Here is a 22857-nt window from a genome sequence, read left to right as displayed (position 1 = left end):
CGTTGGCAATGTGAGTGTCACATAACAGGTTACTGTCCACTTGTGTCCCTAGGTCCCTGATTACTCCTTCCATACATAATGAATTACTACCTATGTGGTAATTTGTGAGTACCTTGTTTGGTATTTGGTGAGACATTCATACTGTCCAGTGTCTTCAGGACAGCTGGGTGGGGTTCCTGTGTGTGAGAGTGTGGTCTGTAGCATGCTACAGACTGTACAGCAGTTTTGCCTATGGTTAGTTGCACATGGGTGGTCTCCGATGCTTCGTGCATTGTCAGTTACCTGGACATGTGGGTGTCTGTGCTGAATATGGATACTCCCCCTCCTTTTATGTTTTGGTCCTGGTTTTGGGGCCATAACGCATGATATGAGGTATAACCTGGTAGTGCTGGTGTGCTGTCAGGAGCCTTGCTGCAGGTTTCTGTCGCTACATGGACATCAATGTTCTGCATACTGAGGAGGGCCTAGGGAGCATGCATATTGAGGTTCACACGTCTGGCATTGGGCAGCATTACCCTTTTGTTTCTTTCCACTTATGTTTTCTAGGGAGGTGGGTTAGTCTCTTCAGCCTTGCCTACGAAAGGCTCTATGGAGGTGGCAAGAGCCTTATCCAGTATCCAGACGCCCAGGGGTAACAGGTGCAAGCCATCCCTGGAACAGCAGCGTGGCTTGTCAAGCATGACATCCCAAGCAGACAGACATTGGATCCCCTTGGAATGACACCAGTAATTGTGCCACTTGTTAAAGCTGATCATTCTGTGTTTGTACTGTGGCATCATTCTTGGTGAGGGTAGGATGCTGCACATGGTCAGTGTCATACCGGCCTGGACTACATAATCGGAGAGCTCAACTATGTCTCTCTCCATGTAGTCCGGGGAGGTACATCTCAGGTCATTCACGCCAGCATGGACAATGACTGCATCATATTTCTACTTGCTTTGGGGTGACCTGCGTACTTGTGTTATGTGGCATATTGTAGCAGCCTACAGGCAGCTTACTGTACCCTTTCCCTTGTTCAGTCTGGTGAGCGGGACAGCAGTGTGTCTGACTATGGAGTCACCTATTACAACTGTATCAGGCATGATGTCCTTCAAGGATGCATCTGCAGTCCTAACATATGGGTTGTCCTGCCTCAGGCAGCCCTTCGGTCGGCCGAATTCCAAAGTCTGGGTCTGGCCTCGGCTGATGTCGCACTTCACCCGACGTCATAGCTGCTGTTTATTGGGTATAAAGGCATCAGCCGACGCCATTTTCCTCAGTCTTTCTTGCCGCACGGTGCCCGAAGCAGAAGCTGTTCGCAAGTGCCGGTCGGTCAGATCCAGAGATTTCTACTACCGAAGACTTCTAAAAAGCTAAGTACCCCATTGGGGACTCTTTCTTGCCTCAGCCAATGTCAGAAAAAGTAAATAATTGTTTAGATTGTGGGAAACAAATACCTCCTAAGGATTTCCACTCTTACTGCCTTCCTTGCTTAGGCCCAGACCACGACGTATCAGCTTGTCTAGCCTGTGCTTCCTTCAACCGACGGACACTTAGACGTCGGTCGGAGTTTGCAGAGGAGTTTTTTGGTCCCGCTTTTGCATACAAAATGCCGTCGGAGACTCCGACTACTCAATTAGCTAAAAAACGCAAGGAAAAGGACCGACACTCGCGGTGAAACCTCGGTTAGGCCAACCGCGAGTGTCTCGGTTTCGGCTGAAACCGATCCCCCGGTTCTTCCTTCAGCCGAAAGCATGCCTCCGATAGCCGAGGCCTCACAGAGCATGGCTGAATCTGCTACTGAATTTACTGCTACAGAAGCAGGCACCCAGGATTTGTCAGACACTATTCCTTTAGACATTTCTACCCCTGCACGTGGGGCTGCTAGACCCCCTGCTTCTATGTCTATCAAGGCTTTTGCCAGGGCTAAAGCAGCTAAATCTTCTAAGGCCTTACCTGCTAAAACTCCTACACATAGGCCTAGCTCTAGTTCCCAAATGCTCAGCCTGGCTGAGGATCTCATTTCTTTGATCAGGGGATCCCAACCTCACCCAGACAGGGCCTCTCAGCCCCTCCAGACAAGAGGCCTAGGACTGAACCCCCGGAACCTGTCTCTACAGATTACTCCTCGGATGACTCAGACATTTCAGACCCTCACGAAGGCCCATATTCTCCTTATGGGGATTCTGATGCAGAAGACTCCATTCCTTCTGCTTCTCCTCCTGAGGAATTTTCCTTTGGGGAAACTTTGCATGCTATGAGGGAACACTTCCAATGGCAGGGCCAGGATTTTTCAGATTCAAGGAAAAGGCTTAGGACCTTTTTACACTTACCACAGCATAGGCCTTTAGCCATTCCGCCAGTACTAGCAGTTGTTGATGATGCATATAATGATGTCTGTACTGCCCCTGATTCCCTTCCTCCGGCCCCTGCCAAACCAGACAGATATTACAGGGTCCCGGACACACATTACCATTTGTATAAGGCTCCTGTTGCAGACCCTGAAACCATTTCACAGGGCCCTAAAGGTGTGGCAGTTGCCTCTGCCAAAAACCCTCTTCCCTCTGAAAGGGAATCTAGAGCATTAGAGAGATGGGGTAAAAAGGTTTATACTTCTGCTACTCTTTCGGCCAGGGCCTTGAACTGTCAATTTCACATGATTCAGTACCAGGAATTTTTGTTAGACCAGATAAACAAAAAACTGTCTTCTCCTGAACCTTTAGATCGCAAGTCCCTTCAGGATTTGGTAAATAACTCTCAGCAGGTCAGTAACCATTCCTTAAAATGTGGCTATGATGCACTGGAGGCTTCCTTTAGATCAGCTATGACTGGAACAGTGATTCGAAGGCATGCCTGGTTAAAAGAACAATCCTTACCAGACCATGTTAAGTCAAAACTTCTAGATGCTCCCATGGAGAAACAAAGTTTGTTTGGCTCCCCTGCACAGGAGGTCCTAAAGAAGGTGGAAGAAAAAGCAAAATCTGTCCAAACAGTCAAGGATTTCTTACAGGTCCAACCTCCGAGGTTTAGCCGAAATTGGCCTTCGAAGAATTGGTCCTTTCCAGACAACTCCAGAGCCCAGAAAGGCAGAAATAGACGCCCCAGAGGCAGAGGGCAGTCTAGGGGTGCCTACAGGGGACGTCAGTGGCAACCTACCAACCAGAGAAATACTGCCACAGATTCAACTACAACCACTTCCACAGGGCAGACACAATGACTTGGCTCTAGTTCCGCCTACCAGGGAACAACTGGAAGCACCCTTAGGCGGAAAGCTAGCCTTATTCTCCGACAACTGGCATTACATTACAGGAGACAAATGGACTTTACAAACAATAGACAAGGGCTACATGTTTCACTTACACACTCTACCAAAAAAAAGAGGAATGCCAAACCTACCACCAAGCCAAAAAACAGACGCTCTAAGACAAGTCAACAACTTACTAAGGATGAGAGCTATAGAAGAGGTACCACCTATGGAACAAGGCCAAGGATTTTACTCCAGGCTTTTCCTTGTACCAAGAAAAGAAAATCAATGGAGACCTATTCTAGACTTGTCCGCACTGAACACATTGTTCCAAAATTCAAAATGCTGACCCTCCAGCAGCTTCTTCCCATGCTGGGCAAGGAGTCTTGGCTGGTGACTCTAGATCTCAAGGAGGCATACCTGCACGTCCCTATATGACCAGATTGCAGAAGATACCTCAGATTTCTTGCAGGATCAGAGCATTATCAATTATCAGCATTGCCTTTTGGCTTATCTACTGCGCCCAGAGTATTCACGAAATGCCTGGCATCAGTAATTGCTCATTGCAGGCTTCAGGGAATTCAAATTTACCCATACCTGGACGACTGCCTAATACAAGCGGACAACAAGGCAAAATTAACAAAAGATTTGGAAAATGTCATACAACTGTTGCAAGCCTTGGGATACACAGTCAACATGCAAAAGTCAAGACTAGTACCATCCCAAAGGATAACATTCTTGGGTGCAGAACTGGATACATCAACTCAGATGGCTTTTCTCACAGAAGAAAAACAAAAGCAACTACCAGCCTACTTCATGACATTAACAACACAAACTCGGCTTACTGCAAGGAAAGTCCTGCAAGCCCTGGGCTACATGGCATCATGCATAATATTGGTTCCACATGCCAGGCTACATATGAGAAAGCTACAGTGGTATCTAAGGAATGTATGGTCTCAACACAAGCACAGTCTAGAAGCCCAGATTCCAATAATTCCATGCCTGAAGCAAGAATTCCTGTGGTGGGCTCAGGCCTGTCAGTGGAACAGAGGCTTGCCTTTCCACAAACCTCATCCAAGCCAGACCATCACCACGGACGCCTCAGACCTAGGATGGGGGGCACACATGGTGGACAAGTGTATTCAAGGCCTATGGACTCAAGACCAGCTGAATCTACACATAAATCTAAAGGAGATGCTGGCAGTGAAAAATGCGATCCAGGCATTTAGACCACTCCTTCAACGGGGTCATCTGCTGATAAGGACCGACAATACCACAGTCATGTGGTATATCAACAAACAGGGAGGTACACATTCATATCCTCTATGCCGGATGGCAATGGACCTGTGGAATGTGGCCCTGAATCTCAACATTCAACTTCAGGCCAGATTTGTACCAGGAAAAGAAAATTCTCTAGCAGACACTTTAAGCAGAACTACCACGGATGCTCACGAATGGATGCTGCATCCAGATATCTTCAAAGCCATAACAAAGAAATGGGGACTACCAGACATAGACCTGTTCGCCTCCCCACACAACCACCAATTGAAGAAATTCTGCACAAGAGCATACCATCCACTTTCTTGGAGGGTGGACTCCCTTTCCTTCAGCTGGAAAAACCTGACAGCATATGCATTTCCACCTCTTCCCTTGATGTTCAAAGTTCTACTGAAGATCAGAGAGGATCAGCCAAGGGTAATCCTGATAGCTCCAGACTGGCCGAGGCAACATTGGTACCCGCTACTGAGAAGCATGTCTCGGACACACGCATGGCCTCTACCTCTATGTCCCTTACTTCTAACACAGGACAATTACAAGATCCTACATCCAAACTTGAAAACACTGCAGCTAGCTGCTTGGAATATTGCATAAAACAAAATAACCCAGGTTTATCCCAGAGGGTTAAGGACATTATCCTGGAGGCACGCAGACCTTCCACAAGGAAGACTTATTCAGCCAAGTGGAAAAGATACCTCATTTGGAGTGCAGCAAAGGGAGAAAATGTCTCATTGGCAAACATAGCACACATCCTGGAATATTTAGCAGAACTGTTCCACAACGGCCTGTCTTACTCATCCATTAAGACTCATGCATCAGCAATTTCAGCAGAATACAACATGGATCCTCCTGTCTTCTCTCATCCTCTACTCAGGCAGTTCTTGAGAGGAATCAAAAATGTAAAACCTCCAAGGAAACCACCTTTACCTACATGGGATCTCAACTTTGTGCTGGAAAAGTTAACACTTCCTCCTTTTGAACCAGCAGCAACAGCAGAATTACAGTTCTTGTCTTGGAAAACTGCTTTCCTGCTAGCAAACACTTCAGCAAGAAGGGTATCTGAGTTACAGGCATTAATGGCAGTACAACCCTTCCTTATCTTCCATCAGGACAGAGTCTCTCTGAGAACTAACCCTACCTTTATGCCAAAAGTGGTCTCCAGAGTATCATTGAACCAAGCGATTAATTTACCTACATTCTTCCCCAACCCACAGAACAGGGGGGAAAGACTTCTACATATCTTGGATGTGCACAGACAATTACGCTACTATCTGGACAGAACTAAGACCAGCAGAAAAACTGACCAGCTTCTGGTAGCATATGCAACAGGAATGCAAGGAAAAGCAATTTCAAAACAGACAATCTCAAAATGGATAGGAAATTGCATTCGATTTTGCTACTCTTTTCATGGAAAGACAACTCCTGCAAATATCAGACCTCATTCCACAAGAGCTACAGCCACCACTACAGCTTTCCTACGAGGAGTGGCTACCAAAGACATTTTAGAAGCTGCTACTTGGAGCTCCGTGCATACATTTGCCAAGCATTATAATCTTCCCTTATATTCTAGATCCCGAGCAGGTTTTGCAACTGCTGTTTTGCAAGGGATCTTAACTACACCATCTTTATCTTAGTGCCTCCTCCCCAGTTTGGCTATGGTATTCTACCCATATGTTAGGACTGCAGATGCATCCTTGAAGGACATAGTACAGTTTTGTACCTACCATAAATGTAGATGTCCGATAGGTATGCATCTGCAGTCAGGATTACCCTCCCTCCTTCCCTCTGTGGTATTCCTAGGGTATTTACCCTCTTTAGCTAGCTGGGGAATCTATTATGGTGTATTTGTTTGTATATATATATATATATATATATATATATATATATATCTATATCTATATATATATATATATATATATATCTATATATATTCTTATATTGTTTGCTCTCTACTGTTTGGAATTATTTGCATTTATCCAAATTTAGCCTTACCAGAGGGCACCTGGCATCTGGGGCAAGAAACACTGAGGAAAATGGCGTCGGCTGATGCCTTTATACCCAATAAACAGCAGCTATGACGTCGGGTGAAGTGCGACATCAGCCGAGGCCAGACTCAGACTTTGGAATCCGGCCGACCGAAGGGCTGCCTGAGGCAGGACAACCCATATGTTAGGACTGCAGATGCATACCTATCGGACATCTACATTTATGGTAGGTACAAAACTGTACTTTGTTTCTCCTTCTGGCCTGTGACTGTTTGGCACACCAGCTTTTTGTACTATGTGTTGCATGTGCTATGTTTGGAGGTAGTGGTTGCTTGGGTGTCTGCTTTGGAGGCCTTTGTTGATGTGGTGTGTTTGTAATTAGGGACTCCGGGAATGTTTTTCTGTGTTTGTCTTTGGTTTGCAGTTGTGATAGGTCTATGTGAGACTGGGTTTGTGGTGTGTGTGGTTACCTTCTCCTCCTGACTAGTTTTGACAGTACTGAGTTGAGAGAGCTCAGCCTCCGGTTTGGATAAATGGTTGCATCTCTCACGTATATTTGTATTTCTTGGGGGGAGGTGAGGGTTGTCTGTGTACATGGGGCAGGTGTAACATTGCCTCAAGATTCACAGATTCAACTTGTTGTAGCTGGCCTTAGTGGATTGTATGTGTGGACATATTTTATTGCCATACTACTGATCAGTGATTACTTCCCTTTTTATGTTTGCTCTATCATGTAGTAGCTTCCTCATTCTCCTGCATGGTTTGGTAATGGCTGGAGTCCAGCATGCCATATGCCTGCGTGTATGGCATTGTGTCTTGGTTTTATTTGGGTATGCATAATCCATGCATTCCTGGCAGTGTTATGGAATGCCTGTATAACAAGTTCTGAGGTGTGGCCCATATTTTGCACCTGCACAGGGCCTTTAATGGATTCCACATCAGTTTGGAGGAGTGCAACTTTTGCTTTACACATGTTTTTCACTGTGGATTTCTGGCCAGGGACTGTGGTCAGGATGTGTATATCCGGTGTGATTACTCTATGGTCTGGTCTTACCAGTGAGGGATACACTTCTCATCTTGCCATCCAGTAGCCATGTTGCTGATTATCACATCCAGTATGCTTACCCCTCTTGTGGGAGTGGTACGTTGTTCCTTGGCATTTTGGTTTATGGATTCTAGGAACTTTTGTCCTACAGTGTTGGAGCTAGTATAATGCTCCCAGTCTATGTTTGGGTATTTTCAGTCACCCAATATAATGTGGTTTGGAGGGCTTGATATATTCATGTATTCCAACATAGGCCACGTGCAGTTCCTGGTGTTAGGACGGTAGTCTGTAGCAGGCTATAAACTGGGAGGCAGTTTTAGCCACTGTTACTTGACCATGGCTAGTCCATGCTGCTTCTTGATGTCCTTCAAGGATGCATCTGCAGTCCTTACAAATGGGTTGTCCTGTCGTCAGGCAGCCCTTCGGTCGGCCGGATTCCAAAGTCTGGGTCTGGCCTCGGCTGGTGTCGCACTTCACCCGACGTCATAGCTGCAGTTCTTCGGGTATAAAGGCATCAGCCGACGCCATTTTCCTCAGTCTTTCTTGCCGCGTGGCGCCCGAAGCAGAAGCTGTTCGCAAGTGCCGGTCGGTCAGATCCAGAGATTACTACTACCGAATACTACTTCAAGACTTCTAAAAGCTAAGTACCCCGTTGGGGACTCTTTCTTGCCTCAGCCGATGTCAGAAAAAGTGAATAACTGTTTAACTTGTGGGAAACAAATACCTCATAAAGATTTCCACTCTTACTGCTTACCTTGTTTAGGCCCAGACCACGACGTAGCAGCTTGTTTAGCCTGTGCTTCTTTCAACCGACGAATGCTTAGGCGTTGGTCGGAGTTTGCTGAACAGTTTTTCGGCTCAGATTTTGCGTACATAATGCCGTCGGATCCTCCGACTACTCAAATTGTTAAGAAACGCAAAGAAAAGGACCGACACTCGCGGTCCACGGTTTCGGCCGAAACCACTGTTAAGCAAACCGCGAGTGTCTCGGTTTCGGCCGAAACCGAGCAAACGGTTCAATCTTCAGCCGAATCCATGACTACTACCGAGGCCCCCTCTACCCTAGTTGAATCGGCCTCTGAAGTTTTACCTACTACTGTGGTTTCACAAGATTTATCGGACACCATCCCTTTGGATGTTTCTACCCCAGCACGTGGTGCTGCTAGGCCTCCTGCAGCCATGTCTATAAAGGCCTTTGCCAGGGCTAAAGCAGCCAAAACTTCTAAGTCTGTGCCTGTTAAGCCCCCTCTCACAGGCCCAGCTCCAGTTCTCAAATGCTTACTCTGGCAGAGGATCTCATCTCTTTAATAAGGGGATCCCAATCTCACCCAGACAGGGCCTCTCAACCTCCAGAAAAGAGACCTAGAGTAGAGCCCCTGAGCCAGTGTCCTCAGATGATTCTTCTGATGATACAGACAATACAGACCATCCAGAGGCTCCCTTTCTACTTATGAAGATTCCGATGCTGAAGAATCGATTCCTTCAGCTTCTCCACCAGAGGAGTTTTCTTTTGGGGAAACTTTACATGCCATGAGAGAGCAATTCCAATGGCAGGGGCAAGATTTCTCAGATTCAAGGAAAAGGCTTAGGACCTTTTTACACTTACCGCAACATAGGCCTTTAGCTATACCTCCAGTTCTTCCTGTTGTGGATGATGCATTTAATGATGCTTGCACTGCTCCTGATACTTTACCTCCAGCCCCTGCTAAGCCAGATAGGTTCTACAGGGTCCCGGACACTCATCACCATTTATACAAGGCTCCTTTCGCAGATCCTGAGACTATCTCCCAGGGGCCCAAGGCAGTAGCTTCAACCTCAGCTAAAAACCCTCTCCCTTCTGCAAGGGAATCCAGGTCCTTAGAGAGATGGGGTAAAAAAGTATACACCTCTGCTACTCTCTCAGCTAGAGCATTGAACTGTCAGTTCCATATGATCCAATACCAAGAGTTTATGCTTGATCAGTTAACTAAGAAACTGTCCTTGGATGATTCTTTAGATAAGAAATATGTTCTAGAAATGGTGAATAACATTCAGCAGGTTAGTAACCATTCATTAAAATGTGGCTATGATGCACTGGAGGCTTCATTTAGATCAGCCATGACCGGCACAGTTATAAGAAGACATGCATGGTTGAAAGAACAAGTCCTGCCGGATCATGTTAAAGCAAAGCTATTAGATGCTCCTATGGATAAGGTCAGTTTATTTGGTTCTCCTGCCCAACAGGTACTGAAGAAAATGGAAGAGAAGGCAAAATCTGTACAAACAGTAAAAGATTTCTTACAGGTACAGCCTCCAAGGTTTAGCAGGAACTGGCCTTCCAAAAATTGGTCCTTTCCAGACTCCTCTAAAACTCAGAGAGGGAGGAATAGGCGTACAAGAGGCAGAAATCAATCCAGAGGAGGTGCCTACAGGGGACGCCAGTGGCAAGGTAACAACCAACGAGGCACAGACACAACCACTGCCACTACAACAGGACAATCACAGTGACTTGGCTTTGACACCGCCTACCAGGGAACAAATAGCAGCACCCTTAGGCGGAAAGTTAGCATTATTTTCAAAAAACTGGCACTGTATCACAAGAGACAAGTGGACTTTACAAACTATAGACCAAGGCTACAGGTTTCATTTCTACACTTTACCCGGAAAAAGAGGAATGCCAAACCTACCACCAAATCAAAAGACAGAAGCTCTAAAACAAATAGCTCAATTAGCAAGGATGAGAGCTGTGGAAAGGGTACCATCTATGGAACAAGGCAAGGGATTTTACTCCAGACTCTTCCTGGTACCAAGAAAAGAGAAAAGTTGGAGGCCTATTCTCGACCTGTCCGCTTTAAACACATACATCATTGTTCCAAAATTCAAAATGCTGACCCTACAGCAACTCCTTCCCATGCTGGGCAAGGAGTTTTGGCTGGTAACTCTAGATCTCAAGGAGGCATACCTGCACGTCCCCATACGACCACATTGCAGAAGATACCTCAGATTTCTTGCAGGATCAGAGCATTATCAATTCTCAGCATTGCCCTTTGGCTTATCTACTGCGCCCAGAGTGTTCACGAAATGCCTGGCATCAGTAATTGCTCACTGCAGGCTTCAGGGAATCCAAATTTATCCATACCTGGACGACTGCCTAATACAAGCGGACAACAAAAACAAGCTAACAGAAGACTTACAAAGAGTCATTTGCTTACTACAGGCCCTGGGATACACAGTCAATATAAAAAGTCAAGACTGATACCATCCCAAACAATAACCTTCTTAGGTGCAGAATTGGACACAGTAAAACAGATGGCATTCCTAACTGCAGAAAAACAAAAACAACTTCCTGTCTATTTTTTGGCATTAACAAAGCAGAACAAACTAACAGCAAGGAAAGTACTGCAGGCCTTGGGCTTCATGGCATCCTGCATAATCCTGGTCCCCCATGCCAGACTACATATGAGAAAACTACAGTGGTACCTAAAGAATTTATGGTCTCAACACAGGCACAGCTTAGAAACCGAAATACCACTAATTCCATGCCTGAAACAAGAGTTCCTGTGGTGGGCTCGGGCATGCCAGTCAAACCCAGGTTTGCCCTTCCAAAGCATTCAACCAAGCCAAACCATCACAACGGATGCCTCAGACCTCGGTTGGGGGGCCCACATGCTAGACAAGTGCATACAAGGTTTATGGACTCCAGAGCAGCTGCATCTGCACATAAATCAAAAAGAAATGCTGGCAGTACAACTAGCAATCCAGAATTTCAGACCATTCCTCCAAGAAGGCCAGTTGATAAGGACAGACAACACCACAGTCATGTGGTACATCAACAAACAGGGAGGCACTCATTCATGCCCTCTATGCCGAATGGCCCTAAACCTATGGAATATGGCTCTGAGTTACAACATTCAGTTACAAGCAATTTTTGTACCGGGAAAAGAAAACATCCTAGCAGACATTTTAAGCAGAACTACCTCGGATGCTCACGAATGGATGCTACACCCGGACATTTTCAAGGCCATCACAAAGAAATGGGGACTGCCACAAATAGACCTATTTGCATCCCCACTCAATCACCAGCTCAAGAAATTCTGCACAAGGACATACCATCCACTTGCTTGGAAGGTGGACTCTCTAGCCTTCAGTTGGAAAGGCCTGACAGCATATGCATTCCCACCTCTCCCTTTGATGCACAAGGTGCTATTGAAAATCAAAGAGGAACGTCCAAGGATAATTCTGATAGCTCCAGACTGGCCAAGACAACATTGGTACCCATTACTGTGGAGCATGTCTCGGGGGAAAATGTGGACACTACCCCTGATTCCCTTGATGTTAACCCAGAACAACTACAACATCCTGCATCCAAACCTGAAAACTCTGCAACTGACTGCCTGGAACATTACATAAGAGCAACTAACCCAGATTTATCCCAAAGGGTTAAAGACATTATACTTGAGGCCCGCAGACCGTCAACAAGAAGGAACTATGCAGGAAAATGGAAGAGGTTTCTCATTTGGAGTGCCGACAGGGGCAAAGATGTGTCAAAGGTAGACATTGCCAACATCCTGGAGTATTTGGCAGAGCTTTTCCATACAGGCCTGTCCTATTCCTCCATCAAAATACATGCATCAGCTATTTCTGCAGAATACAGCTTTGATCCACCTGTCTTTTCGCAGTTTCTGAGAGGAATTAAGAATGTAAAACCTCCTAGGAAACCACCATTACCAGCATGGGACTTGAACTTTGTACTAGAAAAATTGACACTTCCCCCTTTCGAACCAGCTGCAACAGCAGATCTTCAACACCTATCCTGGAAAACTGCGTTCCTGCTGGCAATTACCTCAGCAAGAAGGGTCTCAGAACTACAGGCTTTAATGGCAGTACAACCCTTCCTAATCTTCCATCAAGATAGAGTGTCCATGAGAACTAATCCTACATTTATGCCTAAGGTGGTATCCAAAGTGTCTTTAAACCAGGCAATCCACCTACCTACCTTATTTCCCAATCCACAGAACAGGGGGGAAAGACTGCTGCATACATTGGATGTACATAGACAGTTACGCTACTACCTGGACAGAACCAAGGGTAATAGAAAATCTGACCAGCTTCTGGTAGCATATGCAACAGGAAGGGAAGGAAAAGCAATTTCCAAACAGACAATCTCCAAGTGGATAGGAAATTGCATTAGATTCTGTTACTCCTACCATGGAAAGGAAATTCCACAGAACATAAGACCTCACTCTACAAGGGCTACAGCCACTACCACAGCTTTCTTACGAGGCGTGGCTACCAAGGACATTATAGAGGCTGCTACTTGGACCTCCGTGCATACATTTGCCAAGCATTATAACTTACCTTTATACTCTAGATCCCGAGCAGGGTTTGCCACTGCTGTTTTGCAAGGGATCCTAACTACACCATAATTTCTTCTTTCTCCTCCCCTAGTTTAGCTATGGTATTCTACCCATTTGTAAGGACTGCAGATGCATCCTTGAAGGACATAGTACAGTTTTGTACCTACCATAAATGTAGATGTCCGAACAGGATAGCATCTGCAGTCAGGATTACCCACCCTCCTTCCCCTCTGTGGTACTCCTAGGGTATTTGCCCACCTAATAGCTAACTGGGGGGATCTCTTATGGTGTATTTGTTTGTATATATGTACATACATGATTATTTTGTGTGTTTGCCTTCTACTATTTGGAAACATTGGCATTTATCCAAAAATTTAGCTTTCCAAGAGGGCAACTGGCATCTGGGGCAAGAAACACTGAGGAAAATGGCGTCGGCTGATGCCTTTATACCCGAAGAATTGCAGCTATGACGTCGGGTGAAGTGCGACACCAGCCGAGGCCAGACCCAGACTTTGGAATCCGGCCGACCGAAGGGCTGCCTGACGACAGGACAACCCATTTGTAAGGACTGCAGATGCTATCCTGTTCGGACATCTACATTTATGGTAGGTACAAAACTGTACTTTGTGGTACCAACATGGGGGTGTGGTTATCCTTGACAGTTATTGCTAGTCACCCTCCTTTTGTAGCTTGTTCCATGGTTTGAGGCTGTACAGCACAGTATGAGGTGTAACCTGGTAGTGTTAGGGTGCTGTTGTGAGCCTTGACTCAGTTTTCTGTTACAGGGCAGATATCAGCCTTCTCCATACTGGGGGAGTTTAGACTGCATGCATCTTGCTGTTTAGACTTTTGGCATTGGGTAGCATTATATCTAGGTTCTTATCCCTTGTGATACCTATGGAGGTGGGTTTGTGTTTTGAGCCTTACCTATTCAAGGCATGCTGTGGGTAACAACAGCCTTTGCCAGTATCCATAAGGCCAGGACTGATAGGTGCACGCCACCCCTAGCAGGTGGAGCATCATGTCATGCTCAGCATGTCATCCCAGGCTGGCACACATTGGATCCCCTTTGACTAACAGCAATACTTCAGCCAATTATTGAAATTGATCATCTCATCGTCATATTGTGGCATCATGCTTTGTGAGGGTAGGATGTTAGTCAGGGTCATCAAGTTTGCATATACTACATGGTGTTACATTGCTTAACACATGGCATTCATGCCTCAGGTGGTGCTGCAGGGCTGCCTCTGTCAGATGCACATACTACACTCCCTGTACATGTTTGAGAGCAGGTTATGTCATTTTAGGCATCCCTGTTATTATATGAGTGAGTCAGAGAGGGGTATCATTCCCAGGGTTCCTACTGAGCCAGTGTATGTGCTATGCTTTGCCAAAGCCAGGGCATACTGGGCACGCATCCTTCTGCCTACTGGGGCAGGCTCAGGTTGTTCCTCCTCCGAGTCACGCTCTGCCTGTGATGGCCTTGGCAATGGTGGGGGGCTGTTTGGCCCGGCCCTATGCTCGTCCTGCTGCAGCAGTTTTCGCAAGATCATATTATGTAGCATAGCACATACCATGACAATTTGGGTACATGTAGTTGGTGAGTACTGCAAGGCTCCACCAGATGTGTCCAGACACCGGAACCGTGACTTGAGCAGCCCAAACACACGCTCTGTTACATTACGTGTTTGTGCGTGTGCCTCATTATGGCGTTCCTGTTCAGGTGTGTGTGCATTTCTGATGGGTGTCATCAGCCATGGCTCCAGTGCATAACCTGCATCCCCCACTAGGTGTCCATGTGGGATGTCCCCATTGGCAAATGTCTGGTACAGCTGCGTCAAATGCCAGATATGGGAATCATGGTAGCTCCCAGGGCAGCCAGCACACACATTCATTATTATGCCCTGGGCATCACACACAACCTGACAGTTGATGGAGGGGAAGCCCTTGCGGTTAATGTAGGCCCTACCCCGCTCACCGGCTGGTGCTTTGATGCGTATGTGCGTGCAGTCTATTGCACCCACTACCTCAGGGTATTCTGCTATTTGCTGGAAGAGATGCATATTGCTGGCCAATACCTCACGGGCATTGGGGAAATATACATGATCACCGACATGTGCTGACATGGCATCCAGGAACTGGTGCAGTACCCTGGAGGCTGATGCCTGTGATATCCCCATCATATCACCAGTTGGTCTCTGGAAGGTACCTGTTGCTAGTATTCTTAGGCCAACACGTACCTTGGTTTCCACTGGGATGGGTTCCCCTCTGTTGGTTCTGTGTGAGGCGTGGCCTGCACAGCTCAACAATTTGCTGCAGGAGGTCTCTGTCCACTCTATAGCGCTCCACTATCTCCAGCTCATGTAACCCGTGGTAGGTGACCCTGGGCCTGTACACTCTTCTCCGTCTCCTCACTGTGGGTTGTCTGGCACCATTTGCATTGTCACCACCCTCAGCAAGTCGCCTATGTCTCCTTATGACAGCCCCTAGCATTTCTGCTCTGAGTTCAGCTTTTTCAGTTTTCACTTCTAATAGCTTACTCCTGTCTTGCAGTGTCTCTTGAGAGAAACATCCTGCACTACTGTTTGCAGAGTTTTAAGTGCTTGGCTGGGCTACTATTCTGCCTGTGTAATTGCCTGCTTCTAATTGTTTTCACCTGCTAGCTCCAGCAGTATTCTCTGCTAGCTTCCTACTAATTCTGTTGCTTCCTTTTTCTTCTCTGTTTCCTCAGGGGGGAGCAACGACCATACCAACAGAAACACGCTCACAGTGGCTTACACGCGTGCACACATGCTTACACGGTTTAGAATCTTCTTATTCGGGTTAAAACGCGTGCACACCAGCGCAAACAGTCTTACAAGTCTGCCAACAGGCTCCCACATGCTCAGTCTGCCTTACACGTGTGCACACTGCCCTACTCGCGCCTCATGACGTGCGCATGCACGCCCAGCAAGAAACTTTGGTGTAAGCAACAGTGTATACCTTCCATTTCTTGACTTTCCCATGCTTATCTTGTGGCACTCCTCTTTTCATGATATGTGTCTGACATCTGTCATGTAACACTGACCTCCAATGAACTGCATTTCTTTCTGCCATTCCCCCCTGTGATGTCACCTATCTCCTACTCTGTTCCTCCCCCTTATGTAACTCTTACACTACTCAGAATGTGCTCATTTGCTATGTGACAGTGGGATTCAGTATCCTAACACTCATTTACATCAGATTGCCTACTAATGCTTAGTTACATGTCTTAGACTTAGCTTCCCCCCTTAGCAACCACTAAACGGTGGCCATGTTGTTTTTGGTCTGTTGGTCCCTGCATTGTAAATCCATGTATTGCATAAAACCCACATTTGTGGGTTTATAACCTTCATTTTTATATTTTATATAGCGCAGCCCGTTTGTGCGGGGCTGCGCTGCGTTTAAACATCGGTGATCGCCGAAAAAAAGCAAATATTTATTTCTCAAATTTGCATCGGGGTACCTTGCCAATGGCCACATATTTGGCCATTGGCATGCTGCCTGACACATATGCACCCTTTATTTGGAGCTGACACGGCTCCATTGTGTTTTTTGCAGAAACGTACTCAGTTGTCAACTAAGTACATTTCTGCAGCTAAAACGGCTCTTACACGGGCTGGTTTGGGCTTCGTGGATCGCTAATCTACCTCATTTGCATGCCTTTCGGCTGCAAGTGAAGTGATTAGCATATCCACGCCCACTCCGTGTAAGAGACGTTTTAGCTGGTCTCTTACACGGAATTTTGGGCTGTTCCTGGATCACAAGGGCTGCATGGAGTCTTACACTACTCTTAGACTCCGTGCAAGCCTTCGTGAATCTTGCCCTGGGACATTCTAGCAGTAGTCTCAGAGAAAGTGAAACCACTACAGGAAGAATCAGACGGAGAGCTCTCCTTTGTGTCTGAATCAGAAATCTGAGGACAAAACCCTGAATCAATCCCTGCAGCATCTTGTTCAGATTCAGAATATCTTCAGGAAAGGAGGTATCCTTCTTTCTTTTATTGGAAACTACTCTACAAGAAGGATAAATAGCCTGAATCGAGCCCTGTGCCAGTCCCAGTGAACTGCTCTTATCCAAAGAAATTTGAGGAGGAGTAGATACATGCTTGATTTTTTGTTTCTTTTTGACAGGAAAAAAGGGGCCAACCGTGTTACTAATGGCAGTCACTGCTTACCCAGGACAGGCACAGCATTCTGACACAACAGGGAAACCTTCCCTGCTCCCTCTCCCAGGACCAAAAAGAGTGGCCAGTGAGGAGACCCCAAAAGCCACAGAAGATGTGACTTACCACTGGTCCGTAGTGGTTGTAGGTGCTACACCAGAGGAATGTACGGTAAAAGATTAGTGGTCTGAGGTATATTAAATGACCACAACAAAGTCACCCACCTGTGGCTGAGGCAAATTGCTAACCTGCTATGATGGCAAAGGCTGTTTGCTTAAGTTTTTATTTGTGTGTGTGTGTGTTTGGAAGAAGGACAACCGTGGGAATGGCAGTCTGGTGCTTCTGTCCAGAGGAAAGCAAGCAAAAATGCCATTAAGACGTCAAGTCCACAAAAGTTGCCTTTTTTAATACAGAAAATAAAATACAGTAAAAAACACTTTCAAACACTAAGGCATCCTCACAATCTTAAAATCAACACAATTTCTCCATTGAAAAATAGTTTATCAGGTAGATAACTCTACCAACTTTCCTGAAGAAGAAAGTAGAAAAGCATCAGTAAAAGTAAGAAAATGTAAGTCCCCCCATAGGGAACTTATCTGCCCAGCTAAGGAAAGCACCAGCTGACCATTGATCCTCAAAAGCCTCAGAGAAGCATACTCTTCAGCAGCAGGAAAGCTTTAAAGGGCTTCACGCCCAAACTTGTCTTTTAGTCAGCTCAGTTCAGCTTGAGCTGCTTGACAGTTTGGTCACATGGAAGGTGGCCTGAAGCTTTGGAATCTGTCCAGCTGTTATATCCTTAGCAGGATATATCCCATGTAGCTAAGGCTACTGCAGCACTGATCAGTATATGAAGAACATCTGAAGTGATGCTTAAAGTACAGAATTTAATAAAATATGTGGTATAAAACATATATCAGCCTTTAGCATACTGTGAGGAAAGATGAATCGGGGAAAAATGGTGTGTGTGTGTGTGTGTGTGTGTGTGTCTATATGTAATGCATGTTGCACACATCAGTTTGCTCCCATTTCTTTCTACAGTTGGTTTAATGATGTATGCCTTTTATGTCCATGTACGTACTGTACCACTTTTTTCTTTGTGTTGTGCTTGAGACCAGTCTAAAGTGCTTGGGAGTATATAATGTTTCTTCCATAATGGCACCTATTAAGAAGAAACACAGCATTTGCATGAGCATTGTATATATATATTTTTTGTCATTTTTAAATATTAATACAGTAACACTGAATCTTTTTTTTTTCTTTTAGCTGACTTGAAAAGGACAATAGCTGTTCTTTTGGATGACATTCTTCAGAGGCTTGTAAAACTAGAGAGTAAAATTGAATATATAGTTGTGAATGGTTCATCGGCCAATACTACTAATGGTGCTGGAAGTAATTTGGTGCCTGCAACGACCAGTAAACAGATTAATGTGCCAAGAAATGTTAGATAGCCTGTGGACACAGAGCAAGTGTAATGCCGTAAAGCAAAGTTACTTTTTCAGGGGCTGGATGTTAAATGTGAAATGCTGCAGGTTTCATAACAAGCTTTCTTTTAACCTTTTGAAGAAATTGTTTAAATGCCCTTAAGCCCGTTATATTATTGCAGTAGAAAACCTCATATTTAAGTACATCTGTACAAACTGGTAAACCTGAGGTTTGTGCTGTAAGCTATGTCCTGTATTCAGATAAACATGAACAAAAAACTTGATAATGTAATACGATTCAGAAAGTCAATGCTGACAGATATGATGTTATTTGATTTTAGAAGTCTTGGAACACGAACAAGCTGATACCATAAGTCAGTTTCCAAAACTTTCTAATAAAGCAAAGTATAACTCTCGGGCTGCTTGCTTATGAAGTTAACAACTAGTAGATTTTTACTGTGCTCACTCAAAGTAAGCTGTGCTTATTGTAACTTTATTTATTATAAACCATGTTATCCTGTCACAAAAATAATCATTTCATGGTTTTATTATTTCTGAGACAAAACTGATTTTGTATCATTTATTGTACACTGATAGTTTATCACAGAGCTTATGATGGGTTGATTTAACTGGTGCTGTCAAATGCTTGACTCTTGAGCAGAATTAATATACATCATTGGCTAAGTGAATAGTTTTATTTTATTCAATGGTGTACTGAGGACTGTTGTTAAATTTAGATTTTTATTTCTTTACTGTATAGAACAGTATGGTTAAGTTTCAGTCTAAGCTGTAAGAGATAATATGCGATTTAGGTAGATGTTTAATTTAGAAACTGTGATCAAATGCACTGTAGTTTACCTTTGCACTGTGTCATTTAGTTATACAAAGTCCTTCTGACAGATGTTAAAAGTGTTAGCAAAAAAACACCCAAGCAAGTAACAACACTGTAAGCAGTCTCTTATTCTTTTCATAAGGGAGACATCTAAATTCTAATCTTGTTGTTTCCAGCCATGGGAACTGTCTTTAAAAGCTGAAGAATGCACTTAGAGGAACATACTTAACGTCCTGTAAAGAAATGTTAATATATTTGTACATTGTATTGCAGTTCAGTTTATGTTAAACATGAAACATGATGCGTTTTCAGAAGTAGTCCTGTTTTTGTTCCATTGTGACTTTGCAAGTGCTGCACTAAACACTGATTTCGGACTTGAGTGGCCTAAAAACGCTTACAGAACAAATGTATCGTCATTAACCATTTGTTTTCTCTTATCTTTTCTGAGTACAACTCTGTTTTGCGCTGTTATACCTTTTGACTATAATTTAAGAAGGGCTGGATATTGTACATTTTCAGCTGGTATGGCTGTATGATGTGTATATATTGATTATGTTTATTGCTAAACACCACTAAAGTATTTTTTTAAAATGCAGAGAGTGAGTTGTATGTCAAAAATGCATTTTGTTGTAGAATAATAAAATGCAGCTTTTTGTGCAAAGAAAGATGTTTTTTGAACGGTTGGTTATTTTAGTCTAACCTTTTTAATGTCACTATTGTATTACAGTATTTTACCCACTTATTTCTTAGGTGATGTTTTACTATCAAGGTAAAATGTTTACTTATATATAGTAAACGAATCTCATTTGGAAGTATTCTCTTGTCATGTCATGGTTGTTGAGCAAGTTACTGCTGCTGAAGAATTGCGTCATCCAAATAATCTTATGCAACTACAAATGTAGCATGCATGCCCCTTAACACTGTACAGCATTATCTTTGAAAACTTTATTAAAGAGGTAAAAGAGTACTGTTGTGACTTTCTTACTTCCTAGTTACATTTATTCAACATTGAAAGTACTAATTTCATAAATATGCACTTTATTGTGCTTACTTTGTTATGCTGCTGTTTTTCCTCTTTTGCTATAAAGCCACGGATGCATAACATTAGTCTACCAAAAATGAGTGTGATTTAGTTCAAGGGGACTTCCAGAGGGATCATGACTATAGGTTCATCTGTTTTAATGATAAACTGTCCCGCTTTCAAAAACCCCATCATTTGCGTTTGTGGGAGCCACTCATCATTCTCTTTGCATGGGTTAAGAGCTACAGTTCTGCCAGAGTACCCACTTTTTTCTCACAGGTCAAGTCCCAACTTGAGATGATAGAAAAAAAGTCTAGGATAAAAACGTCAGACCTTCATTGTGCCTGTGAGATTCCCCCAGTTGCACTGCAGGGATTGAGTTTCTGTTGCTTTGGACTCTTAAATAACACCTAAATTGTCACAGGTGCAGAAGGGCAACAGCACCACTCATTACCAATGCCTTTTGAAGCTAGCCTTGCCTTCCTTGCCATCTGCACATTTTATACAAATAGAATCTGAAGATGGTGAAGGAAAGAGCATTAACCAAAAGGAGTGTTTAGATGGTCACTGTGTTGACAGCAGAGATTCAGCTTAAGGGGTCAGAAGTGTAACCATCATGTCTTTGCTTCTTTTCTGTGCCTTATTTAGCTGTTGTGGTCCTGCTTTATTAACTACTGCGTCCTGTTCAAGCAGGAGGCCTTACATAGCAATGAATGATGTGCCTGTCCCTTCAGATACATTGAAGAACCTTCATCCTTGCTTTTTGCTGTTAAGAGCAAAGCCCAAATTTTATTACGAGTTGATACCACCTTGCCAACCCAGGACATACTCACAGTAAGAGGGCGTTCAAATCTTCATTTCTCTGCTGTTGAATTAGGGATCTGACTCCAACCTTTGGGATTTCACCTCAGATCGAACATGCATGTTATGAACAAATTACCTGTTTGGGAAATAGATTGACGACAGAGAAGTGTGAGGAAATGGATAGGGAAATTAGATAAGTAAACACTGTATTTTCAGAGGTGCTGCCTGTCTACTGCAGGAGTGAGGCTGTGTTACTTCTCATAACAGGCTTCAGTGAATGGTTAAACAGGTCGTAACTTTAGTGGGAACTAATAATCCTCTCAAAGGGATTCGGGTCTGCACTGGTGTGCTGATTTACTTCTGTCTGGGATGGAAAATAGGATCCTTAGAGAGAGGTTTGTGTTTTGTTAGCAAATATTTTAAACTATCTAGGGTAGAGGAATCTAAAAGCATTATGGAACTCCTGTCTTTTCCTCTTCAAAGAAACGGAGAAACTAGTGTTTTAAACAGTTCTGTGCCACATTGACAAACCTTTAGTTTTAATTCCGCTTGAACTGAAAGAGGAATTCTAAGTTAAATCTAAGCTCTGCATTAATATGGTGGCAAAACCTGGAGCACCCTTACTTTATATAGTCATAACCAAGAATAAGGCACTAGAAGGTTCAGCAGAATAAAATCCACTGTTTTATTGATCGCACACAATATTAAAAAACGTAAAGCATATCCAGAACACATTAACTGTATCACCGCGTTTTCGTCACAAAAACTTCTTCAGATGAGCATACCAACTTCTGAAACCCCTTTATATACAGAAACATCCCCAATTAATCAATTAACAAACTGTTATACTTTTAAAAACACAGTGCAAAAAACTATATACACAAACAATGAAACACAAAGAGTACAGAAGTGCATGGAAAATCATTTGTTGGTCAAGCAGGAATCTTGTAAACCTTCCAGTGCCTTATTTTTGGCTATCAGTTTACTTTTGGCACTTTTTTCACTTTCTTTGTTTCTTTATATAGTCATCTCTGTAGTCTTTGCATCTGGGCAAAAGAGGGGTTTTCCCAGCAGCACCCCATTTCAAAAGGAGTATTTTTCTCACACTGTCAAAAAAGTGGGTGAAAAGCTTGTACTACCATTCAAAATTGTAATAGAATAATGTAGGCCTCTTGTATGCTAAGGTCAATAAACCTCCACATCATTTCTCAGTTCAACAGTCCTATGCCTCCTGCTTACAAAAAAAAAGTGTGTATATGTAAAATATATGTATGTGTGTGTGTGTGTATATATAGATATAGATATATATATATATATATATATATATATATATATATATATATATATATATATATAAAATCTTCTATAACTATATATACAGTGGATATAAGAAGTGTACACATCTCTTTTAAAATGCCAGGTTTTTGTGATATAAAAAATGAGACCACAATAAATCATTTAAAAACTTTTCCCACCTTTAATGTGACCTGTAACCTGTACAATTCAATTGAAAAACAAACAAATCTGTTAGGAGAAAAATATAAAAAATAAAAAATGTACAATAAGCTGGTTGCATAAGTGTGCACACCCTTAAACTAATACTTTTTTCATGCACCTTTTGATTTAATTACAACATTCAGCCTTCTTGGGTAGGAGTCTATCAGCATGGATTATCTTGACTTGGCAATATTTGCCCACTCTTCCTTGCAAAAGCGCTCCAAATCTGTTA

The 22857-nt window shown here is 43.8% G+C and overlaps 1 protein-coding gene across 1 annotated transcript in view; it reads left to right on the top strand.

Annotated features, from left to right (window-relative positions):
- Nucleotides 1-19968, top strand: part of CCDC126 (coiled-coil domain containing 126) — a 266751-nt gene extending 246783 nt beyond the window's left edge. The window contains exon 4 of the mRNA XM_044064623.1: nt 18314-19968. Coding sequence (XP_043920558.1) covers nt 18314-18498 — 185 coding nt within the window. The 3' untranslated portion in view covers nt 18499-19968. The remainder of the gene's footprint in view (nt 1-18313) is intronic.
- The last annotated feature ends 2889 nt before the right edge of the window (nt 19969-22857 follow it).

This window comes from Protopterus annectens, chromosome 3.part0, assembly GCF_019279795.1.
Source record: "Protopterus annectens isolate FY-2018-M chromosome 3.part0, PAN1.0, whole genome shotgun sequence".
NCBI lineage: Eukaryota > Metazoa > Chordata > Ceratodontiformes > Protopteridae > Protopterus > Protopterus annectens.
The sequence above is the reverse complement of the archived record's forward strand: the minus strand, read 5'-3'. Positions and strand labels throughout refer to the sequence as shown.